The 25,561-nt window shown below is 40.5% G+C and overlaps 1 protein-coding gene across 2 annotated transcripts; it reads left to right on the forward strand.

Annotated features, from left to right (window-relative positions):
- Positions 1–2: 2 nt before the first annotated feature.
- Positions 3–24,386, forward strand: LOC146565471 (disintegrin and metalloproteinase domain-containing protein 17-like). 2 transcript variants are annotated; one of them, XM_085288605.1, is made up of 20 exons: positions 3–134; positions 7,698–7,830; positions 9,098–9,231; positions 9,393–9,481; positions 10,067–10,250; positions 13,926–14,056; positions 14,236–14,322; positions 14,900–15,019; positions 15,396–15,540; positions 15,826–15,917; positions 16,285–16,437; positions 19,090–19,289; positions 19,377–19,480; positions 19,579–19,713; positions 20,031–20,158; positions 20,337–20,415; positions 20,595–20,683; positions 20,807–20,866; positions 21,708–21,744; positions 22,722–24,386. In XM_085288605.1, exons 1-20 carry the CDS (start codon positions 11–13, stop codon positions 23,090–23,092), a joined length of 2,595 nt encoding a protein of 864 aa, XP_085144731.1. In that variant the 5' UTR covers positions 3–10; the 3' UTR covers positions 23,093–24,386. The 2 variants fall into 2 exon arrangements, with proteins under 2 accessions (XP_085144731.1, XP_085144730.1); XM_085288604.1 differs by lacking the exon at positions 21,708–21,744.
- Positions 24,387–25,561: the final 1,175 nt, after the last annotated feature.

Consider the following 25,561-nt stretch of genomic DNA (forward strand, 5'->3'; position numbering starts at 1 on the left):
CAAACAGCTGATGGATCGGCGAAGCCTGTTTCTGGAATATCATGTTTTTGTTGCTGCAAGTGATTTTTATGCAGTTTTTGCAAAGCTATATGTGGAAGGAAACTGTGACCTAGGACAAGCTGATGGCATAAGATGTAAGTACAACTCCTCCAGTTTCATATGCAAAAAAAATTATTGCGCTAGCTTACTTGGTTGCAGAGCTACCGGGATTTAAAAATAGTAACGCAAAACAGAGCGTGCCCGCTCCGATCGGCTGTAAAGGGTTAATAAAGTTTAATATTTTGGAAAAAAAATGTTGGCAAAGAGAGGAAGTGACGTAAGATTTGCGCATGCGGGGTACCGATCGGGTTTCCGGTAAGGATCGGGTAGCGTTGAAACTCTGTCGTGCTAGCTAGCACGCAGTATGAGTCATTGTAACTGTCAGCACAACGAAAATAAACTACACCTAAACTCGGTTTATATCTGACCCAAATAGAGTGCAGTTCATAACTTCTTACCTGAAATTCAGTTCACCTCACGCTCCGACCGGCAGCCGCCTGCTTCTCCTGCCTTCGGTTTCCCTGATCCGGGATTGAGCTCTGCGTTAGCCACCACCGGTCGATCGGCGGCCGCCTCGCCGGTGGCTAGCTGCCCTGTGTTGTAGCTCCGCGTTAGCCACCACCAAAAAGCTCAGTTATTTTTTCCACATCGACCAGCATCATCGGCCCATATAAACGAAAAATAAGTCCAGCTAAGACAAACACTGTTTGCGAGCGATCGGGGGTGAAAGGAGCCTCACTGAAAGGGTGTTTTTTAGCGAAGGGTCGCTAGCCGGCTAGCATGAGAACGGGTTGGTACAGACTGCGGTCAAGTGAGCCCTCACTTACGAAGTCGCAGTCAAGCTAGCCGCCCCGCCAGCCGCACCTAAAATGTTGTTGCACTACTCTTACGCATATTACGGTATAGGTGCCGACTGGCTTAGAAACGCAGTGTTTTCTGTCCTGACACTATTTTACTTCACAATCCACTCCCAGTTTTGGTTAATCTCCACTTTCACCCCTGTGATCCACAGCCCAAATTACTGTATGATTCAGAGAAAATTAACAATAAAATTTACCCAATTTACTCAACTATACTTTTAATGTCCTCATCTTTGAGCTCAGATTACAGGAAAACTGAAAGAGGTGACGCAGATATCTCACTGGATTCTGACTCTGGGTGACCCCCACTCTGCATGCTGTGATCCACAGCCAAAATTACTGTACAGTTTTTGAGAAAATTGATAGTAAACTTTGCACAATTTACTCTACTGTACTCTATATATTCTCATCTTTGAGCTTAGATTACAGGAAAACTGTAAGAGGTGACGCAGATATTTCACTGGATTATGAATCTAAGCTGTCGCCACTCTTCACCCTGTCATCCACAGCCAAAATTACTGTACGGTTTTTGGGAAAATTCATGGTAAAATCTTCCCATTTTGCTTTACTGTACTCTACATATTGACATCTTTGAGCTCAGATTACAGGAAAACTATAAGAGGTGACGCAGATATTTCACTGGATTATGAATCTAGGCCATCTCCACTCTTCACCCTGTGATCCACAGGCAAAATTACTGTACGGATTTTGAGAAAATTGATAGTAAACTTTGCACAATTTACTCTACTGTACTCTATATATTCTCATCTTTGAGCTTAGATTACAGGAAAACTGTAAGAGGTGACACAGATATCTCACTGGATTATGACTCTGGGTGACCCCCACTCTGCACCCTGTGATCCACAGCAAAAATTACTGTATGGATTTTGAGAAAATTCATAGCAAAATCTTCCCATTTTGCTTTACTGTACTCTACATATTGACATCTTTGGCCTCAGATTACAGGAAAACTATAAGAGGTGACGCAGATATCTCACTGGATTATGACTCTGGGTGACCCCCACTCTGCACCCTGTTATCCACAGCCCAAATTACTGTACGGATTTTTAGAAAATTGATAGTAAACTTTGCACAATTTACTGTACTATACTCTATATATTCTTATCTTTGAGCTCAGATTACAGGAAAACTGTAAGAGGTGACGCAGATATTTCACTGGATTATGAATCTAGGCTGTCGCCACTCTGCACCCTGTGATCCACAGCCAAAATTACTGTACGGATTTTGAGAAAATTGATAGTAAACTTTGCACAATTTACTGTACTGTACTTTATATATTGACATCTTTGAGCTCAGATTACAGGAAAACTGTAAGAGGTGACGCAGATATCTCACTGGATTATGACTCTAGGCTGTCGCCACTCTTCACCCTGTGATCCGCAGAAAAAATTACTGTACGGTTTTTGAGAAAATTGATAGTAAACTTTGCACAATTTACTGTACTGTACTTTTAATATTCTCATCTTTGACCTCAGATTACAGGAAAACTGTAAGAGGTGACGCAGATATCTCACTGGATTATGACTCTGGGTGACCCCCACTCTGCACCCTGTGATCCACAGCCAAAATTACTGTACGGATTTCTGATAAAATTAAATCCTATTCCATTACCAAACAAAATGAGTTCATTGAAGTATTTGCTTAACTACAAGAAATGTCTTTCCACACACAATTTAAATTTTTCAAAATGTCATTCACACACCACCTCAAGTATCAACTTCAGTTTTAGACATTATTTATTCAGTGATTAATCACAACAATAGTCAACTTAAGGCACTTACATAATAAGTTAAACCTTACAATAATACATACAGAGAAAAACCCAACAATCATATGACCCCCTATGAGCAACAGTGGGAAGGAAAAACTCCCTTTTAACAGGAAGAAACCTCCGGCAGAACCAGGCTCAGGGAGGGGCGGCCATCTGCCTCAACCGGTCAGGGTGAGAAATTACATTTCTCAGATTACTGATTTCTCATATTACTACTACACAGTTTAGATACACTCAACAAAAATATAAACGCAACACCTTTGTTACTGCTCCCATTCCCCATGGGATGGACGTAGAGACCGAAAATTCATTCCAGATACACAATATAACCATCCCTCCCAAACAGTGGTCACAAATCAGTCCAAATGTGTGGTAGTGGGCACATCTGCCATATTGAGATAATCCATCCCACCTCACAGGTGTGCCACATCAGGATGCTGATCTGACATCATGAGTAGTGCACAGGTGTACCTCAGACTGCCCACAACAAAAGGCCACCCTGGAATGTGCAGTTTTTTGCGCTATTGGGGGTCTGGGGACCCAGAACCGGTCAGTATCTGGTGTGACCACCATTTGCCTCATGCAGTGCAACACATCGTCGCATGGAGTCTATCAGATTGTCAATTGTGGCCTTTGGAATGTTGGTCCACTCCACTTCAATGGCTGTGCGAGGTTGTTGGATATTCGTGGGAACTGGTACACGCTGTCGTATACGCCGGTCAAGCACATCCCGAACATGCTCAATGGGTGACATGTCCGGTGAGTATGCTGGCCATGCAAGAACTGGGACATTCTCAGCTGCCATCTGCCCTGAACAATGTGAACCATGATTCATCCGTGAAGTGCACACCTCTCCAACGTGCCAGACACCATCGAATGTGAGCATTTGCCCACACAAGTCTGTTACGGCGACGAGCTGGAGTCAGGTCAAGACCCCGATGAGGACGACGGGCATGCAGTTGAGCTTCCCTGAGACGGTTTCTGACAGTTTGTGCAGAAATTGTTTGGTTGTGCAAACCAATTGTTCCAGCAGCTGTCTGGGTGGCTGGTCTCAGACGATCTTGGAGGTGAACCTGCTGGATGTGGAGGTCCTGGGCTGGTGTGGTTACACGAGGTCTGCGGTTGTGAGGCCGGTTGGATGTGCTGCCATATTCTCTGAAACGCCTGTGGAGACGGCTTATGGTTGAGAAATGAACATTCAATGCACGGGCGACAGATCTGGTTGACATTCCTGCTGTCAGCATGCCAATTGCACGCTCCCTCATTGCTTGTGGCATCTGTGGCATTTTGCTGTGAGACAAAACTGCACATTCCAGGGTGGCCTTTTGTTGTGGGCAGTCTGAGGTACACCTGTGCACTACTCATGATGTCAGATCAGCATCCTGATGTGGCACACCTGTGAGGTGGGATGGATTATCTCAATATGGCAGATGTGCCCACTACCACACATTTGGACTGATTTGTGACCACTGTTTGGGAGGGATGGTTATATTGTGTATCTGGAATGAATTTTCGGTCTCTACGTCCATCCCATGGGGAATGGGAGCAGTAACAAAGGTGTTGCGTTTATATTTTTGTTGAGTGTATCTAAACTGTGTAGTAGTAATATGAGAAATCAGTAATCTGAGAAATGTAATTTCTCACCCTGACCGGTTGAGGCAGATGGCCGCCCCTCCCTGAGCCTGGTTCTGCCGGAGGTTTCTTCCTGTTAAAAGGGAGTTTTTCCTTCCCACTGTTGCTCATAGGGGGTCATATGATTGTTGGGTTTTTCTCTGTATGTATTATTGTAAGGTTTAACTTATTATGTAAGTGCCTTAAGTTGACTATTGTTGTGATTAAGCACTGAATAAATAATGTCTAAAACTGAAGTTGATACTTGAGGTGGTGTGTGAATGACATTTTGAAAAATTTAAATTGTGTGTGGAAAGACATTTCTTGTAGTTAAGCAAATACTTCAATGAACTCATTTTGTTTGGTAATGGAATAGGATTTAATTTTATCAGAAATCCGTACAGTAATTTTGGCTGTGGATCACAGGGTGCAGAGTGGGGGTCACCCAGAGTCATAATCCAGTGAGATATCTGCGTCACCTCTTATAGTTTTCCTGTAATCTGAGCTCAAAGATGAGAATATTAAAAGTACAGTAGAGTAAATTGTGCAAAGTTTACTATCAATTTTCTCAAAAACCGTACAGTAATTTTTTCTGTGGATCACAGGGTGCAGAGTGGCGACAGCCTAGAGTCATAATCCAGTGAGATATCTGCGTCACCTCTTACAGTTTTCCTGTAATCTGAGCTCAAAGATGTCAATATGTAGAGTACAGTAAAGCAAAATGGGAAGATTTTACTATCAATTTTCTCAAAAACCGTACAGTAATTTTGGCTGTGGATGACAGGGTGCAGAGTGGCGACAGCTTAGATTCATAATCCAGTGAAATATCTGCGTCACCTCTTACAGTTTTCCTGTAATCTGAGCTCAAAGATAAGAATATATAGAGTATAGTACAGTAAATTGTGCAAAGTTTACTATCAATTTTCTAAAAATCCGTACAGTAATTTGGGCTGTGGATGACAGGGTGAAGAGTGGGGGTCACCCAGAGTCATAATCCAGTGAGATATCTGTGTCACCTCTTATAGTTTTCCTGTAATCTGAGCTCAAAGATGAGAATATATAGAGTACAGTAGAGTAAATTGTGCAAAGTTTACTATCAATTTTCTCAAAAACCGTACAGTAATTTTGGCTGTGGATCACAGGGTGAAGAGTGGCGACAGCCTAGAGTCAGAATACAGTGAGATATCTGCGTCACCTCTTACAGTTTTCCTGTAATCGGAACTCAAAGATGTCAATATGTAGAGTACAGTAAAGCAAAATGGGAAGATTTTACTATCAATTTTCTCAAAAACTGTACAGTAATTTTGGCTGTGGATCACAGGGTGCAGAGTGGGGGTCACCCAGAGTCATAATCCAGTGAGATATCTGCGTCACCTCTTATAGTTTTCCTGTAATCTGAGCTCAAAGATGAGAATATATAGAGTACAGTAGAGTAAATTGTGCAAAGTTTACTATCAATTTTCTCAAAAACCGTACAGTAATTTTGGCTGTGGATAACAGGGTGAAGAGTGGCGACAGCCTAGAGTCATAATCCAGTGAGATATCTGCGTCACCTCTTACAGTTTTCCTGTAATCTGAGCTCAAAGATGTCAATATATAAAGTACAGTACAGTAAATTGTGCAAAGTTTACTATCAATTTTCTCAAAAACCGTACAGTAATTTTGGCTGTGGATGACAGGGTGAAGAGTGGCGACAGCCTAGAGTCAGAATCCAGTGAAATATCTGTGTCACCTCTTACAGTTTTCCTGTAATCGGAACTCAAAGATGTCAATATGTAGAGTACAGTGAAGCAAAATGGGAAGATTTTAATATCAATTTTCTCAAAATCCGTACAGTAATTTTTGCTGTGGATCACAGGGTGCAGAGTGGAGATGGCCTAGATTCATAATCCAGTGAAATATCTGCGTCACCTCTTATAGTTTTCCTGTAATCTGAGCTCAAAGATGTCAATATGTAGAGTACAGTAAAGCAAAATGGGAAGATTTTACCATGAATTTTCTCAAAAACTGTACAGTAATTTTGGCTGTGGATCACAGCATGCAGAGTGGGGGTCACCCAGAGTCAGAATCCAGTGAGATATCTGCGTCACCTCTTATAGTTTTCCTGTAATCTGAGCTCAAAGATGAGAATATATAGAGTACAGTAGAGTAAATTGTGCAAAGTTTACTATCAATTTTCTCAAAAACCGTACAGTAATTTTGGCTGTGGATCACAGGGTGAAGAGTGGCGACAGCCTAGATTCATAATCCAGTGAAATATCTGCGTCACCTCTTACAGTTTCCCTGTAATCTGAGCTCAAAGATGAGAATATATAGAGTACAGTAGAGTAAATTGTGCATATTTACTATGGATTTTCCCAAAAACCGTACAGTAATTTTGGCTGTGGATCACAGGGTGCAGAGTGGCGACAGCCTAGAGTCAGAATCCAGTGAAATATCTGTGTCACCTCTTACAGTTTTCCTGTAATCGGAGCTCAAAGATGTCAATGTATAAAGTACAGTAAAGCAAAATGGGAAGATTTTGCTATGAATTTTCTCAAAATCCATACAGTAATTTTTGCTGTGGATCACAGGGTGCAGAGTGGGGGTCACCCAGAGTCATAATCCAGTGAGATATCTGCGTCACCTCTTACAGTTTTCCTTTAATCTAAGCTCAAAGATGAGAATATATAGAGTACAGTAGAGTAAATTGTGCAAAGTTTACTATCAATTTTCTCAAAAACCGTACAGTAATTTTGCCTGTGGATCACAGGGTGCAGAGTGGGGGTCCCCCAGAGTCAGAATCCAGTGAAATATCTGTGTCACCTCTTACAGTTTTCCTGTAATCAGAGCTCAAAGATGTCAATATGTGGAGTACAGTAAAGCATAATGGGAAGATTTTGATATGAATTTTCTCAAAATCCATACAGTAATTTTGGCTGTGGATCACAGGGTGAAGAGTGGCGACAGCCTAGAGTCAGAATCCAGTGAAATATCTGCGTCACCTCTTACAGTTTTCCTGTAATCTGAGGTCAAAGATGAGGACATTAAAAGTATAGTTGAGTAAATTGGGTAAATTTTATTGTTAATTTTCTCTGAATCATACAGTAATTTGGGCTGTGGATCACAGGGGGGAAAGTGGAGATACACTAAAAATGGGAGTGGATTGTGAAGTAAAATAGTGTCAGGACACAAAACACTGCGTTTCTAAGCCGGTCTTCACCCATACCGTAATATACATAAGAGTAGTGCAACCACATTTTCGGTGCGGCTGGCGGGGCGGCTAGCTTGACTGTGACTTCGTAAGTGAGGGCTCACTTGACCGCAGTGGCGTTTTCACATGTGCAGACTTTTGTAAATGAACGAACTCAGTATGTCCTCGGTCTTATGTGACAGTTTTCCCCTTCATATTCCAGATTCTCTGAACTCAGTCCTGTCAGATTATGAGGTGCTGCCTTTGTCAGGCCTCCAGTTGCACTCTCTGAGGAAGAGGGACGTCCACACCCAGTCCCACCTTGAGCGTCTGGTGAGCTTCAGAGCCCTGCACAGGTACAACAATGAGCTCTTTTAAGCGATGTTGTTGAGTCGCTTCACTTTTCCTTTAGGTTTGTGTTAAAACAAAGACCCCTATAGCTGTGCACATGAGGTAAAAATCTTGATCAAATCTATGAGCAGATTTCCACTGTGATATTATACATTGGTTTTGGAGTAATGAGGACCTGGTAAAACATCTCTAACGTGTTTGACATGTTTTTTTTTTTTTTTTTTATCAGTCTCTTTAGAAACACAAATTTGTGTTTGTGGCTCAGAGATTATAACACTGATCTGCTGTTGTCTCACTAGTCACTATATTCTAATAATAATAATGATCACAATCAGTGGCACAATCAGGTCTCCAAGTGTTACAGAGAGGGTAAAAATTAATCTCATAGGAGCTTTGTTTTCTTTAAGCCATTTTTCTTGCACTTTCCTGATAATTCTTTCCTGATTTTCTCAAAGCATGCTTTGTTTTTCTTTCGTTTAGTCTTAACTGGGCTGCTTTTTTGCCCGAAGCACTCAGAACCTTTTCTTTTATTGGTGAATCCTACATGTGCATTACTGCCATCATTGCCAAATAGCAGTAATGGCAGAAACTGTGTAAGTCTTGGAAAAAGCTAAATGTTTTGCGTTCTACCTTTTAGAAACTGTTAAAAATCCACACAGCCATGGCTCAGTACAAACCTAATAGACTGTTGTGGCTGTTATAGACTGTTTTGTAAGAAGTGTTATTTGTAAAAAGAAAAGGCTCAGTTGAAGCGGTGAGTTCGTGCCTAGTTCCCTTTGTCTTGAAAGGGGAACAAGAAAGGTTTCAGTTTTGTTAGTTTTGTTAAATCCTCTCACGTCAAAAATAATTGAGATGACAATTCTAAATTTACACAAACTGTAAAATCGAAATGTGCCCAAAGACTATTTTTTTGCCTGCTCTATTTAATAATTGCAATTTATATTTACTAGCAAACTCCTGTGCGAGGTGTTTGGTGCTCAATTGAACTGTCAAATGTACAAATATATACAATTGTGGGATTTTTATAGAATATTTGTATATGCTATATAGATGTTGGCCCTCACACTGGATGTTCTACAGTGTTCCAATCTAGGAGGAGATACAGACACATACACACCGTGACACCAAAGTATCGAACCGAACCGTGAATTTTGTGTATCGTTGCACCCGTAGTGAATACTATGTCTGCTAAACCCAGTTTGATGTCTCACACAGGACCAAACAGCCATTTATTGGTTAAGTAAAATATGTTATCTTCTTTTCCAAATCCAGACATTTCAAACTTTACTTGACCACAAACACAGACCTTTTCACGGACAACTTCCAAGCTGTGTTTGTTGACAAACACGGGATGAAGGAAAATTATGATGTTCACCTCCAAAACTATTTCACTGGCCATGTTGTTGGTGAGTGAATGAAAAAAAAAACATATTTTCAGAATATAATTTTTCCAGTCTTTCATTTTAGAAGAGTTACAGTTTATATGTGGAAATCAAGCAAATTTTTATATATCTGAAGTAAATCCATATTTATTAAATGTTACTAATAATTTGTTTTATGTTCGCAGGGGAGGAGAATTCGCGTGTGCAGGCACACATAGACGGAGATGAGTTTTCTGCTCACATTCTGACTGATGAAGCAGAGTACAATGTAGAGGTATGCATCTGTATACCTGCTGTCTCCGTGCCAAAATAGAGGGAGAATTTAAATTCAGTATTTTTCTTTGTAAGACGCTTAACCTTAGCTGTTTCACATCATCAAGCCCGCACTCCTGAAGCATGTAACGGCAGCAATAACAAAACCAATACAAAACCCCAAAATCTATATGTATACAACAACTGAGTACAACGTGCTGGGCTTGCTTGCTGAGATATCATAAAATATTACCAGTATAGAGCTTACCTATAGTGTCAGTTGAAAAAGATGCTAGATTAGTAGAAAGTGAGGCAGCTAAATAATCGATGCCTTGTAGAAATGAGCTTATTTTGTGTGATTAAAAATGCCCAATATCTGTTCTAATTATTCACAACTAACATGTGAAACTACACAGAAGTAAACGATACAGTGCATTTTTCATATTGTGTAAATCTGACACACCTGCCAGTCCATTCCCACCACACCACTACCCTTACTGTCTTTTTTTCTCCAGCTATCAATACTCACGTTTCATCAAGCTCTGTGATTTTTTCTCTCTAATACCAGCTCTTTCTTTCTCTCTTTAAAAAATTTATAAAAATGCAGCCCCTGTGGAGATTTACCGATTCCCCAACTGATGGGAGGTTGCTGGTTTATCGCTCAGAAGATGTCAAGAATCTGAGCCGCATTGCTTCTCCAAAAGTGTGTGGCTACGTCAACGCTGAGCCCCTTTTGCCACAGAATACCAGAGGGGACTGGGAAGGGCAGGAGAGGGTGGACCAGGAAGAGGGTGAGCTGTGCTTTTTAACTCTCTTGAAGTGGTGAATCTCGCAAATCTGTGCAGATATTTGTGCTGTTACAGCGTGGGCTCTGTGCTGGTGTGGATTATAGGAGTAGGTGAAAAAGAGTAGGAGGATAGCAAATGTTTAAGGTAGAGATGGCACGATACCACTTTTTTATGTCCGATACCGATACCGATATCATAAATTTGAATATCTGCCGATACCGATATGAATCCGATATAGTGTTTTTTAATCAACAAAACTGTTTTTTAAATATCTTGCTGCATTTTGTATAAGTTCATACTCAAGTTTAAAACAACAACTACACTAAAGCTATTCTGTTATACCTGTATGCAAAAAAAAAAAATTTCATAGTTCAGCAATACTGATCAATCTAATAAACTTAAACCTACACCATCCTCCCTATTCTGGTATTTTAAAGAGTACTTAGCATAAATATTAAGCAACCTAACTAATAGGGCTCCAACTCCCAGCAACAACAAAAATAAATAAATAAAAAATAGGGAACCACCCCTCACGCGCCACCTCATGATGCTTAATCGACGTAATCAACCTTAATTTGATGCAGTGTGAAAAAAAATGCACAGAAATCAATTATTTTTCAAGAAATATTAAATAGATTCAACATCTTTCTTCAACAAAATTGCAGACTGCACAGATGGTACCTTCCCAAAGGAAAAAGTACTATAGCTTACTAGGGTATATTAGACTTAATAGTTACTATATACAGTAATTGACTTCTATTCATTTTACATCAAATTAAAACTTTGGGTGTCAGATAATTATTTATTAAAAGCTAGACATTTTAAATGAGAATAAGAAAGAAAAGTATGTCTTTGTGCCCCCCTTTTCCCAGTTAATGCCCTATCGGCCCCCCTGGCTAAACTTTGCTAGATCTGCCCCTGCACAGTTACCAGCGTCAGCTACGTAGAAAAAGATCCTCGAGTAGAAAGTAATATTAAATAAATTCTAACAACAGCTGATCAAGCTTAAACGTGCTGCTGTTGTTCAGCCGCTGGTTTCCTCTTTCTGGTGCAAAGTGGGCCAAAAGCAAACTAGAGACAGACTGGCGACAGAAAAGCCGATCAGCTGATCGTTAAGCAGTTTCATGATTGAAGTAGCAGCAAGAAGAGGCAGTCGCTCCATATATCGTTTGTTAAGCTTAACGCAGGAATGCTTTACAAACATTCAGAGATGGACTTACACACTTGCTTTACTTCTCTCGGGGATAACTTTGTCGGAGATGAAATGCCGGGTTGCTAGCGAAGCTCCACATGCTATCCAGACCACCGACAGGTCCTGCATGCCACAGCCGCTCTATCACGTGATGCATACTGCTCCGACGTGCTAACATTCTGAGGTGAGTTATGGCGTGTTGCAAGTTTTGTGAGGTGCTTTCGTGATATTTAATGGATCGGATTACATTTTTTATTTTTCTCCGATATCCGATCCAGTAATTTAGGTCAGTATCGGACCGATACCGATACGTAATATCGGATCGGTCCATCTCTAGTTTAAGGTGGAGAGAAGGAAAGAGGAGCCTGTAGTGAGACAAAGGAGGTGGGTGTTGGATTCAGTCCCTTTAATACAAGCCTTTCTATCTCCATCCTGTGTTATGCACATACACACTGATCACAAGTAGGCATTATGTAAAAACCAAATGCCTCTTCATTCTTTTGTGCTGCTTTGGAAATGTAAAGAATATAACAGCGCGATGTGCCAGAGGAAATGTATGCAACAGCTCTCACTGGTTCCTGGTTGAAAATGCTCTTTGGGGAAATGAGCTGAGGTGAAGGTTCGTATGGAGGAGGAGGCATTAAAATTCATGGATGCTCCTCTGCCCAATGAGCGGACTCTGAGTCGTCACTGGTCTCCCACTGCTTGTTGTGGAGGACAGTGAAGCGCACACCCACACTTTTGAATAGTGTCGAGTGTACTGTGTGATGTAATGCCCCAAAGGATGTCTTCCTGTTTTCCTTTTCTGTAATGCATTATTTAGGGTGTGTGAGTCTCACTTAAACATTTCTAGGTAGAATATTCAGATTTTTATGACGAACATACTGTGACCGTTACACGGTAAAATGACTTTGCACATGCATTCGAATAATTTATTTATTTATTTTTAAATTGTATTAATCGTCATTCTTTCCTAAAGGATTTGCTGTTGATTTTATCTTGGGTAGTAGGTTGTAGATTTTTAGTCTATTAAAAGCACAGATTTATAATGAAGGATCGCCTTAGTTTATATGGAGGGCTGCAAGAGCCAAAATGAGTTAAATAAATTATATATTAATATGAATTGTAACATTTAATGTGTAAGTAATTAAATATTATTTTATTTAAAAAATGTAAAAGATTGTTTATGTATTTATTTTAAATTTTAATTAAATATTGACTCATATTTAATTAATTATCTAATGATGTGTGTTGTTGCCAACTTAGTCATCCAGATGAGGAAATCCCCAAAAGTTGGTTTTGTTCATCTGGATTTTATCAAAGTGACAAAACGTTCGTTCCACTGAAAGCGCTACGTCCAGGTGAACAGAACCAACTTTTGAATGTTTAATGATGTGATTGTTTAATTTATTTTTGCACTCATGGCCCTCCACCTTTTATAGAAGAGTTTTTTTTAAAGCTGGGTGATGTAGGGCTCTTTGCACAATAGGAGGAATTGTGCAAAGAGCCCCTTAAAATAACCCCCAAAACCCTTAAAAATAACCCAAAAAATAAAATAAATAAATGAATAAAATAAAGCCATCTTCTGTTTAGTTTGAAAATCCTTGCAGCAAGAGAACTTTGTTTCCTTCGTGTCTAAACACATATTTGGCTTATATTTGAAGGACCCTGCTGAGGAACATGATTAATTGAATATTGACAATGAATGCAGGGGCAGCAGACTGGTGCAGCGGTTAGCACTGTTACCTCACAGCATGAAGGTTCTGGTTCTGTGCCCGTGTGGGTCGTCTGTCTTCTTCACACAGTCCAAAAACATGCATATTAGTTTAGCTGTTGATTCTAAATTGTCCGTAGTTGTGAGTGTGAGCGCGAATGGTTGTTTGTGTGTCTGTGTTAATGTTGTTGTAAACCGCCAACCTGTCAGGGGTGTACCTCGTGATGGCTAGGTTGCGACCTTAAATTGGAAAAGTGAGTGGGTAGATGGATTAATGCTAGACTTTTAATAAAGGAAGAACAAAGCAACTTAAGCGGACTAAAAATAAATAACTGAGTATATCATGAATACCTACGCTTAAGGTAGGTGATGGAGCCCAACACTGTATGATCTGCGCATTAAATTACCTTGTGTTTACAGTGGCTTTGTTCCTCCCTGTAAAGTACACCTCATCCACATTTATTGTGCTGTTAAACCTCTATAATAAGGCTAAATCTGCTATTTAAATCTGGCCTGAACAGAGGTAGAGCTTAATTAGATCACAGCCAAGCAAAAAAAGAGAAGTCATGTTACTATATCTGAAAATGAGGACAATTAACAATGGGATATTGGAGCGTGGCCTCATTGTCCAGCATCTTTATGTACTTTGTACTTAATCTGTCTTACCTGAGACTTATCTGGTGAGGCAATGCTACAAAAAAAGATTCTACTTTTCTGAATCTTTTGCTTGTACTTATTCTTTCTCTCTGCTTCTGTTGCTTCGTCCTGGCAGAATACCACCACAGAGAGAAGAGACAAGTTCACGATCACAAGAAGAATACCTGTCCCCTGTTGCTGGTTGCAGACTACCGCTTCTACAGACACATGGGCCGCAAAGAAGAGAGCATTACTCTGAACTACCTGGTCTGATTTTCTAATGTGTTATTATACATGTATATTTCAGCAGAATAACTTTTGTCACATTTTGTTTCCCGTTGAAAGAGTAATTGTAAATAAAGCCAGCAGGAATTTTGTTGTTTGCATATTCAGGTGTGTCAAAATGCTTTATTTGTATGTCTGATTATTTTCTTTTCCTATCCCAGATTGAGCTAATTGATCGAGTTGACGATATTTATAGAAACACAACATGGAGTAAGGAATTTAAAAACTATGGGGTCCAGATCCATCAGGTGTGTACGTGGCTGTGTGTCATAACATTACAGTACTGTCAAATATTGACATTTTGATCCACTTGTGGCGATTTAGTGTCAGTCGGTGCTGCTCCCAGCCTCACGATGGCTGATGTTTTATATTGCGTCACTCCGGAAATGAGGCTGAGAATAACGCTGCCCCCTCAGTGGCTTTGAGAAGTGCATTTTTAGGAGAAACTGGAAGCTTTTGTGCATTCCTCGTTGGGTAATTTAATTTGTTCCACTGGCTTTGGGAATGAATAGAAACACTGTTTGTCACACTATGAACTCAGTGCGTTCTCACTGAAAAGATATGCATTCATTTAGCTGCTTAATGACTAATTTTCTTCACAATAAATGTCAAGAGGAACTTGAACTGTGTCACATTTAACCCCCAGTAAGGGTCTGAAAGGGAACGCCCAACACATTGCTCTTATTACTTTAATAGCTTTTCAAATAAAATGTTCCACGTAGCACTTATTATTAGCATTACACTTAGGGGCATGGCTTTAATTTAAATTTTGTATTACTCAGAAATGACACTTACTGAAATTGTGTCTTTGGTTACTATTCGCAGATCATTATTAACAAGGAGCCTACAAAGCCTCCCCCTAACCAGCCCAACTGGGTCCATTACAACATGGAGGACAGCCCTGTAAAAGGAAAGGAGGTCTGGGACGTGAAGAGACTTCTGGAGGTACAAAAGCAAGAAAACCAAAGTGTATAGATACACAAAGTTCAAAGGGGCCTTTTCAGGCAAAACTGACTGGATTCATATTTCCAAGATTAGTTTTGGAAATCATTCAGTTCAACTCAATCAGGTTGTTTAATCCATTTACACAAATGCATAAAAATAGTGAGTTCAAGTAGCTGAGCACAGGTTTGTTTGAGGTAATATGGTAAATAAGTTGAGTGCATCATGTAAAATGTCCTGGTATAAGATAAATATTGTTCCAAATCAAAGAGTTTTACACAGAGCTCAGTTTCTGAATGTCCAATATTTTTGTATTGCCATTGAAAAATAATTAGGATTTACAGAAATGGTGACAAATAAGAATCCTCTTGTCCTGCAGCAATTCAGCTCGGACATTGCTGACAATGCCTCTAGTGTGTGTCTGGCCCACCTGTTTACATACCAGGACTTTGATGAGGGGACACTGGGTCTGGCGTATGTGGCCCCCTCCAAACCTCAGGCTCTAGGTGGACTCTGCCCAAAACGTAAGATCACTTTTTGATTATTTGCATGGAGGATTTTTCTAATGTCATTTTGAAAGCCTAACTTTTAGCGTTTCCCTGTTAGGACAATTAGCTCCATTAAAATTTACTGCACTGGCACAGCTCTTGACCAGATGGGCAAACTATGATTTCTACTCTGTGAAGCTAAAAACAAAAAGAAAAACGAGCCATAATATTGAAAAGAAACCAAACAAAAAGCCATGTGTTGGAGGCTTTTTTTAGAACAAACAAAAAAAGGTACTGACACTTTCCTTTGTAATTTTCTAGCTTACTATCCATCTCATTCTTCAAAGAAGCCGAGTTATCTCAACACAGGCCTGACAAGCACCAAGAACTACGGCAAAACCATCCTCACAAAGGTCTGTTTCGTCTCATTTCTTTAGTCATAATTTCAGAATAAAACGAGTTGCTGGGTGCAGTTCAGCCAAGATGTTACGCAACATGTCAGTCTGCCAAGCTGAGGTTCTAGGTAGAGCAGACACACCTTTTTGTGTGGGTGTGATGAGTATCGATGTCAAGTCAGGCTGCATTTTGACACCCCAAGTAGCGTTATGCTCCACGCTCATCTGCAAAACGCTTACTGTTATAAATATAATGTGCAAAACTTAACTATGTAATTATAACTTTTACCTTTATTTTAAACAGAATGGATTTTAGATTCTAGATTTATTCTTAGGTAGCTTAAAAATTAAGCATTAAAAATTAATGTTGTTTTTGTCTCATCAGGAGGCAGATTTGGTAACTACTCATGAGCTGGGCCATAACTTTGGAGCAGAGCATGATCCTGATAATATACCGTACTGTGCCCCCAGTGATGACCAGGGGGGGAAGTTTGTCATGTACCCTATTGCTGTGAGTGGAGATCATGTCAACAACAAGGTAACTATCCATTCATGTAATATAAAAACATATATGCTTGGTAAGCCTGACATCATTAGCTATTTCCAGGGTTCAGATGCTTCTTCACTTCCCAAAGTAAACACAGTGAAGCAACACTGAGAGTTAAATAGTCCAGGTTCTTTCAGCTACAGTATCATGATCAATGTGTCTGTCGTCCAAGGTGTTACAATAAAGTTTAACATCCAGGTATCCATGAAAAAGCAGCCTTAGAAATGATCGAGAAGCTAGTTAGCTAGTTTCCACCTAAAGAGGAGATGCCATGTTATGATTAAAGAGAGAAAAAACAAAACTACACTGTACATCTTTGCACACTAAACATAAAAAACTAAATGTCAATGACCTTTGGAGGATTAGTGAAATTGCGCTACTTGAAATAAAGTTGAGACCTAAACACCAGGAAGATGAAAGAGGAGGGTTAAACTGTTCTTCGTGAAAGTCCATGTTGACACAGAGACAAATACAGTCACATGCCAGGAAGAGAGAACGTCTGCGATGACCCACAATGTTAGTCATTAATACATAGCTGTGTGAATTAGTATTACTCACTATGAATAAGACCTGATCCTAAGCTTAATTAAATCTTGGTCCTTCTTATGTTGAGCTCACAGGCTGCAGTGTACACAGTGAGTTCTGGATTTAGTTTAAATATGTGCGGCACAGGAGTAGTGCTAATAAAAGGCCAGATAGGTGATTATTTTTGGCAGGATTAAAGAAAAGACAACAAAAAGAAAACAACCATGATAAGCACAGTAGATACTTGGTCCTGGAGACAGGGCTGGCATGTCATAACTAGACAAGGGGGGGGGGGGCAGACCCAACAATACTTCAGCTGTGCTCGTAGTTCAGCTACTACTTGATTTGCTTTGATCAAAAAGTTGTGGGAATGGACAAACTATTGGTTATAAGTGATTGGCATCATCTTTTTGTGCAACTCTGTGGTGAAATCAAACGGTGTACAGTGTGAGAGGTCAGAACAGCAAGTCCACAACAGAAACAGAATTATTATCGTTTTGATTACTTTCATTTGGACTTTTTGTTTTTCATTTGGTTAAGTTTCAGTAAGTTTCCAGAGTGAGTTTGCTCGTTTCAGTTATCGTTGAAAATGTTTCGTTTCCATCCATCCATCCATCTTCATCCGCTTTATCCGGAGCCGGGTCGCGGGGGCAGCAGCCTAAGCAAAGAGGCCCAGACCTCCCTCTCCCCAGCCACCTCCTCCAGCTCATCCGGGGGAACACCAAGGCGTTCCCAGGCCAGCCGAGAGATATAATCTCTCCAGCGTGTCCTGGGTCTGCCCCGGGGCCTCCTCCCGGTGGGACACGCCTGGAACACCTCACCCAGGAGGCGCCCAGGGGGCATCCTTGTCAGATGCCCGAACCACCTCAGCTGGCTCCTTTCGATGTGGAGCAGCAGCGGCTCTACTCTGAGCCCCTCCCGGATGGCCGAACCTCTCACCCTATCTCTAAGGGAGAGGCCAGCCACCCTTCGGAGGAAGCTCATTTCTGCCGCTTGTATCCGCGATCTCGTTCTTTCGGTCACTACCCACAGCTCGTGGCCATAGGTGAGGGTAGGGACGTAGATCGACCGGTAAATTGAGAGCTTCGCTTTTACACTCAGCTCCCTCTTCACCACGACGGACCGGTGCAGCGTCTGCATTACTGCAGCCGCAGCCCCAATCCGTCTGTTGATCTCCGGCTCCCTTCTCCCATCACTCGCGAACAAGACCCCGAGATACTTGAACTCCTCCACTTGGGGCAGGAACTCATCCCCGACCCGGAGTGGGCACTCCACCCTTTTCCGGCTGAGAACCATGGCCTTTCGTTTCGTTTCCATTTAGTTTTTATTTGTTTCAGTTTTAGTCTGTAATGTTATTATTGTATCGATGGATTATGCCAGAGGCAAGGTTTAGGAAAATCAGTTTCAGCTTTACATTTTAAACACAGAACTTGTAGAAAGCAGTCGACTTAAAGTCCCCTTTTGTTACAGCCAAACAAATAAAAATCTGACCAGTTTTAATTATTTTCGAAAGTCTAGTTTTTATTTTAGTTAGCTAAAATGTCACATTTTGTTTTAGTTAACCATAATAACCTTGCCAACAAGTTGTACTTGAGGGGGCAGATCAATCAAATTTACAGCAGGTAGCATTGTTTATTTATTTTTTTAAATAGGCTATGATGCCGTTTAGTTTGAATAGACTGCTGCATACCAGGATATATGTCTGCAAGATGAGCTGAGATGATACAGAATGTGATGGGCAGAATGGATGGCAGCTTCTGGTTGTGCAGAAGGTGGGATAACTGAGTCACAGTTGTTCCTGTGAAATTAACAACACACGCAAAATCTTATGCGCTTCCTCCATCATTGGCCTTATGATTTCTGCAGCTTCACATCAACCATGTTAGGTGTTTGAGGAGAAGCATAAAACAAGATAATTGCATAAACTGTTAAACCTTTTGAGATTCAGGTTTGGAAAATTTAGAGGCAAGTGATTTGCGTATGTCATTATTTCAGCGTTAAAGATTCATGACTATTCTTTGTCACATCACCTTTAATCACACACACAAAATAACAGTAAAAATTTAGTCCTCTTTAACCTGTTACAGATTAATTCTTATCTTCTTGTTTTTCCTCAAGCATTTCTCCAACTGCAGCAAGGCTTCTGTAGAGAAGACATTAAGTCACAAGGCACCGCTGTGCTTCAAAGAGAGGAACAGCAAAGTCTGTGGAAACTCCAGAGTGGAGAATGGGGAAGATTGCGACCCTGGGCTTCTCCACCTCAATGATGACCCCTGCTGCACCTCCAATTGCAAGTTCAAAAGTCATGCAAAGTGCAGGTATGAAATCCAAAAGATGGATCTATAAGGAATTTTTTTGAAAAACAACAATCGAATTAAATGTTGGATTAATTGATTTCTTTACAGTGACAGAAACAGCCCTTGCTGCAAGAACTGCACTTATGCAAAGAGAGGAACAGTGTGCCAGGAGCCCATCAATGCTACCTGTAAAGGCAAATCAGTCTGCACAGGTGATCGCCTCCTGCTGGTGTAACACGAGAACTGCAGCAGTTATTCAAGCCTGCCTATTAAAAAACTAGATAAATTAACCCTTTTCTTCACATAACAGGTAACAGCAGTGAATGCCCACCTCCTGAAAATGCTGCTGACAAAACAGTGTGTGTTGACAAAGGCCTGTGTCGCAATGGAGAGTGTGTGCCCTTCTGTGAGGCTGAGCTGAACCTTCAGCCTTGCGCTTGCAATGGTGATTTTTATTTCTTTCAACAACATTTGAAAATGTCTGAGATTTGCTGAATAAGCCTGGAGACTCTCACTGATTATAGAGGTAATCAGATGGAGGAGTATCTAGACAAGCAAAAATCAATGAGTTTGGAAAGAAATGACAAGATCACAGATGAATTTTTCTTTTTTGGATTTACAGCTGGAAGTAACATATTAAGAATAAAAGGGACTGTTTGAATAAGCTTGGATATTCTTTCAATATATCCAGGATATAAATGAATAACAGTTCTCAATATTTTTTTAAATGCTTCTTGTGTTGATCGTCTCTTCTGCTTCCAGATACTGAGCACTCCTGTAAAGTGTGCTGCAGGAGTAAAAATGGCACCTGCTCTCCCTACTCTAAAGGTGGCAACTTTCTATTCCTTCGCAAAGGAAAACCCTGCACCGTGGGCTTCTGTGATGAAGGCGTGAGTTACCAAACCTTTATACTTCTCTGCTCTGCAATCAAGAAACCTGCTGATCCTATCGTATTTCTGTATTTCTGTATTTCTGAACTACAGTAGTGCTGACAAAACTGTGTCAGCGTTACAACATTTTGGAGATATTATTTTTATTTCAATGTCAACTTTGTTTTCGGTCATAAAGGGAAAGTGCATGAAGCAGGTACAGGATGTGATTGAGAGGCTGTGGGACTTTATTGACAAGCTGGACATAAACACATTTGGTAAGTCGGCGTTAAAAAGTGTGTGAAAATGCTTCCAGATACAATAAAACTCTGAATAATTGTGATATTGTTTTAATGTTTATGACTGTAGTAGCTTAGCTTAGTCAAATTCAAAGTTTTTCTTCTTCTTCTCCTCTTTTGTGTGTTTATCACTATCCTCCACCTCATCACCACATCAGGGAAGTTCTTGGCTGATAACATAGTGGGCTCAGTCGTGGTGTTTTCCCTCATCTTCTGGATTCCTCTCAGTATCCTGGTTCACTGTGTGGTAAGAAGCTGCTGAATATCCATTTGCACTGATCCCCATTGTCTTCAGTGTACAATGAGCAGCTGATATTTGCATCATTAGCACTATGCTTATGCTGTCCTTTTCTGTTACCTCTATCTTTAGGACAAGCGACTCGACCAGCAGTATGAGGAGAACACAAAGTCATTTTATTATCCTCCAAATGTAAGTTCTTCAACTTTCCAGTGCTCACACACGCTGATCCTGTGCACCACCGTTGCTCTCTTGCACCAGACTAACCAAACTAATCCAGTTCCATATTGCTTCTTAAAAACTGACCTCTTTAATCAAGCAGGGAGAAGAAACAGGAAGGACTGTAACTGAGGATCAGGGATTGGCCTTTTTTCATTGCAAATGAGAAATTAAGACATAAATTCAAAACTGCAGTGTAACATTTAAAGTTCAAAGTATTGCTTATATCTTATGCTGGAGCATACGGCAACCCCCTCATTGCCAGAAAACAAGATCTGTTTTTAGCTCTTCTTCTTTCCAGCTGACTTTCCTCTGATTGGCTGAGCCTTTTAAACAGAAGGTTTAACCAAAAGTCTTGTGTGTCTGCTGCTGATTTTCCTTCTCTGATCATCCTGCAGCACCAAGAGTAAAAGGAAACATGATGAAATTAGCATTTAGAGCATCTTAAGCCTGAGCTTTTAGTTCATAGGGAGCCTGGCCATGTTTTATATGTGCTTCCCACATTGAAACGGTATATGTGTGACAAAAGATGAGAAAAATCAAAATAGGCCAACTTTAAAATTTGCTAACAGTTATGGTTTTTGTTGCTGAGCTGGGAAATTGTGGTTTTACCTTTAATATCATTATTTGATGTTGGAAAAGGCTAGTGGTAAACCAGCCCAGACCTGGAAAAATAAAAGGGTAAGAATGAGAATCAGAAGACTCTCTTTAAATTGCATAAACCAGTGGTCAGATAATCCACAAGCAATGGCCTCACTGTCACTGCTGGGTTTTCTGAATGACCTGTCCATCACTCTTTGCCTTGGAACTGCAGCAGATGGTGGAAATTTGTAGTAGAGCTCCCGCCATAGGTGAGTGTGTGTGCGACGGCTTGGTGTTGCAATGCGTTGCCATTGAGTCCATGACGGTGCATGGTCAGTGGCCCATGTTTGGGATACTCTTGCAGTCACTTACTGCTTGATGGTAATCACTGATCCAGCTGCACATTTGCAGCCCCTCGAACTCGTCTTCATCTGACAAATAAAGTGAGGGAGGCTCGCACAGCTTCATGTGACTGAACAGCTGTGGAGCAGCAGATCAGGAATTGCCTCAAGTAAGCAAGATTGCACTTTTGGAGTATTCAAACATCGAGACGACCAAACGGGTTTCACATTGTTGTCGTTCGTGAAATTGGATGCAGTGTGTGTCGACATTTTTCAGTTTTTAGTTGCTCTTCAAAGCCAAAACAAGAAGCGTTTAGGTGACTGTTTTTATTTTTTGTTTAGTGGCTGTGTGCACTGTGTGAGGTCCTTCTTTGGGTTTGATTGGAGGGAGAAGAAAAAGACTGGGGGGTACATTCCTCTTAAGACCTTTCTTGCAGACATTTTGACTTGTTAGAGCATTTTAAGCGCTCGCACAAATGATCAAATTAATGATGGCTTAGTTCCATTTAGGTTTGCTTTTAAATCCTGCAGCTGAACCAATGTGTTTAATATCAGGGTGCTGGTAACCCTAAATGGATTGCAGTCATAATTAATAAATCACATTTGCCTGACACTTCAAAATGGTCAAAGGCAGAAAGGTTTTTGTTTTTACTCATTCCCACCTTAAGATATTGGGTGTGTTTTAAGAGTGTAGATAAGAGTAGATAGGAGCTACTTAAAGGTAGCGCAATCAGCAACATGAGGTTATTATTATAAAACATATGTTGGGGAGTTAAACTGTAAAGTTCTGGGATACATGTGATGCTCTGAATTAAACAGAATGTAGTAAAAAGGGAATGGGTGCCACCTCAGTCACACACAGCTGTGACTTGCCTCCGTCCTCACATGCTGTTCTCCCTCTTCAGAATCAAGACGTGCTGAGCAACCTCGAGTCAGCATCCGTGCGCATCGTCAAGCCTCTTCAGCCTCCCTCCTCCTCCGGCGGCCGGACCGTGCCCTTCATCCATCAACAACAGCCGCAGAGCCAGGTCCGGGCCACACTCGCAACCAACACCAGTACCCCGGCCCCCGATCTGAACTCCGGCCCCACCCCGGACAGCGCAGGGGGGCTGCGGATGGCCACCATCCAGGAGGACACCAGCAGCGGCTCTCACCTGGGAGAGGAGGGCCTGCTGGAAGATTTCACAACCGCAGGAGCCTGCTCGTCGGCTACGAAATCCTCCTTCGAGGATCTGACCGAACAGAACCTACCAGCCAAGGACCGACGGCGCCTTAAGAGGCAGGAACGCATTGATACTAAAGAGACGGAGTGCTGAGAGAGGAAAAACAAAAAACAAGTGCGTTTGCACAAGCGTCCTGATATTTGTTTTGTTTTTTTTAGGGAACACGAACAAATGTGCAGCATCATATGCTTTTCTTTCTTATTGCAACCGGTATTAAAGCGTAACATATCTTTCTCAGATCTTAGTGCTCTAAAAGTGTTTATTCAGTCACATGAAATTAGATTGAGCCACTGAACAAATACAACACAGGAAGTCTCAAAGCCCTCTAACACTAAATCCAAATAAGTTCATGTTTTTGTGCCTTTTTCACTAAGGTATCTATTTCCATGGCCATTTGAAGCTTTTGAGTGTCTGTGGAAATAAACCTGCCAGTTCTTTAAACAATGTTCATTTTGTTTAACCTAATGGCTAAATGTGTTTCTGACAATGCAAATATTGGTCAGGAACAAAAAGAGATTATATTAAATATTTAACTGTAATCCCTGCAGATTGAAAATGATTACACAAATACTTATTCGTAGGTTTATTATGTGTTATATGGTAAGTAACCGTAACATTTCTTGCTCCAAACAGCGCCTAGAAGCAGAACAAACCTTAGCAGTACGATGCAGAATTCTCTATATTAATGTTGTAAGTGTAACTATTTTTCAGTGAAGGAAACATTTACTGGAAGTGCAAACAACACATAAAGGAGGAGTTGGTCTAGAAGTATTTAAACATCACTGGAGAATTGAAGTTTACATGCTTACACATTCTGTCTCATCAGCTGTTTCTTTGAGGTACTGTGTAAGTAGCATTATTGTGTTATTTGGTAGGTGGAACTTAAAGTGGGGAGAAGTAATATCAGCTTTGCTAAAGCTTCAGTATTGTGATGTTTGAACCTGTAGAAAACAATATGGTGCTTTTTTGGATTTTGTGACCAACTATCCCACGGTGACTCTCATCTATATACAATTCCCAGCAGCAGACAACTCCAACATTCTGTATTTAATATTTGAATATATATTTTTTAATTTTCTGTCTGTGTGCCAAGGTGAGCTATGCACCTGTTTATTGTTACCTGCTGTGTCTCATGTTAAGAAAACATGTATGGTCAAAATAAAAACACTAGCTTTTAGTGTACAGGATGGATGTGAATGTTAGTGAACAAAACAGGCCTGCTGTATATCAGATGATGTGTATATTCTTAATGTTTTTATGCTTACAAAGCTCTACTCAAGTTTCTTTTAAAGTTTTTGCTTGCATTTCCTACACAAATGTCAAAATAATAAAAAATCTTTGTGCACTGATACATGGTCTCACATTTTTATCTATTCAGCTGCTGTGTGATGCACACCAGTGGTCCTCACTGCGCAATGTTAAAAGAAAGGCTTCATTTTTATCAGCTGGTTTTCACATAGGCCAAACATCTCTAAGGATATTTCTCCATTGTCTATAAATACATGTCAACAACATGTAGCAACAACTACTACTGATTCATACATGTCCATCACTTTGGATGAGTGCATGTTTTTTTGCACACTGTCATCCTGTGCACTGTTCCAGCATGATTAGACCTTAGCGATGAACCTTGTTGCCAAAAAGCAAAGCCAGTGGGAGCAACATCTTCCAGAGCTAAAGCTCCGTTCACCAGCACTACTGGTGAGCCTTGTCTATAACAATGCCATGTTTACATCACATACCAAATGTAGTCATTTTTTTTAAATTAACAGAATGATATATAGGATGTGATACTGATTACATAGTACTGATCCTCACCTGAGTACATTTTGTTTTATAATTTCCCTGAGGTCCAGAACATCTCCATCATAATGATCATATCTTGTTTGGGGATGCTGCCCTGCCACACAGTTTGTAGGCCTCAAAAACCTGTTGATCTCAGTACACCTGCAGATTCAAGGAGACATACTTTTACAGGTGACAGTATGTACTAAAGTATATGTAATTTAAACTTTTTTCATAACATTATGAAGTTGTGTGATATGCGAGTGAGAGATTATGACAAACATCCAGAAAAGTCTTGTGATCATGCAGTCATGTCTGAAACTTCTCCCACACCGAGTGCAAGACAGGGTGGAAAAACCCTTTAATTCATAGTGTTCTTGTTGCAGTGAAACGCTAAAAGATTTAAAACAAAAAATAAGGGCACATAAAGTGACACTGCTTGCTTTTTGCAAACTACTTTCACAAAAAGCCCATTATGGATTATGCTCAAGTACACTGTTGTGTAAAATTTACTTTAGTAAATTTACTTGTTTCATGCTTGGTCATGCAAGTTCTGTAAGTGAGTGAAAATAATTCCACAATTTTTTTTAGACATTTTTAGACACTCTAAGCTTTTTGAAAAAGAAAATTATCAAATTGTAACACAGAGTGTGGTCAGACTGCTTTTGTTACACACAAATACCTGTACACGTTTGTAAATCTTAGTTTACGCTAAGAGATCAGAGGAGAAGGGTGGA

Source organism: Mchenga conophoros, linkage group LG10, assembly GCF_057382185.1.
Source record: "Mchenga conophoros isolate Kocher_MC1m ecotype Shallow Benthic linkage group LG10, M_conophoros_male_GT1.1, whole genome shotgun sequence".
Classification (NCBI taxonomy): Eukaryota; Metazoa; Chordata; class Actinopteri; order Cichliformes; family Cichlidae; genus Mchenga; species Mchenga conophoros.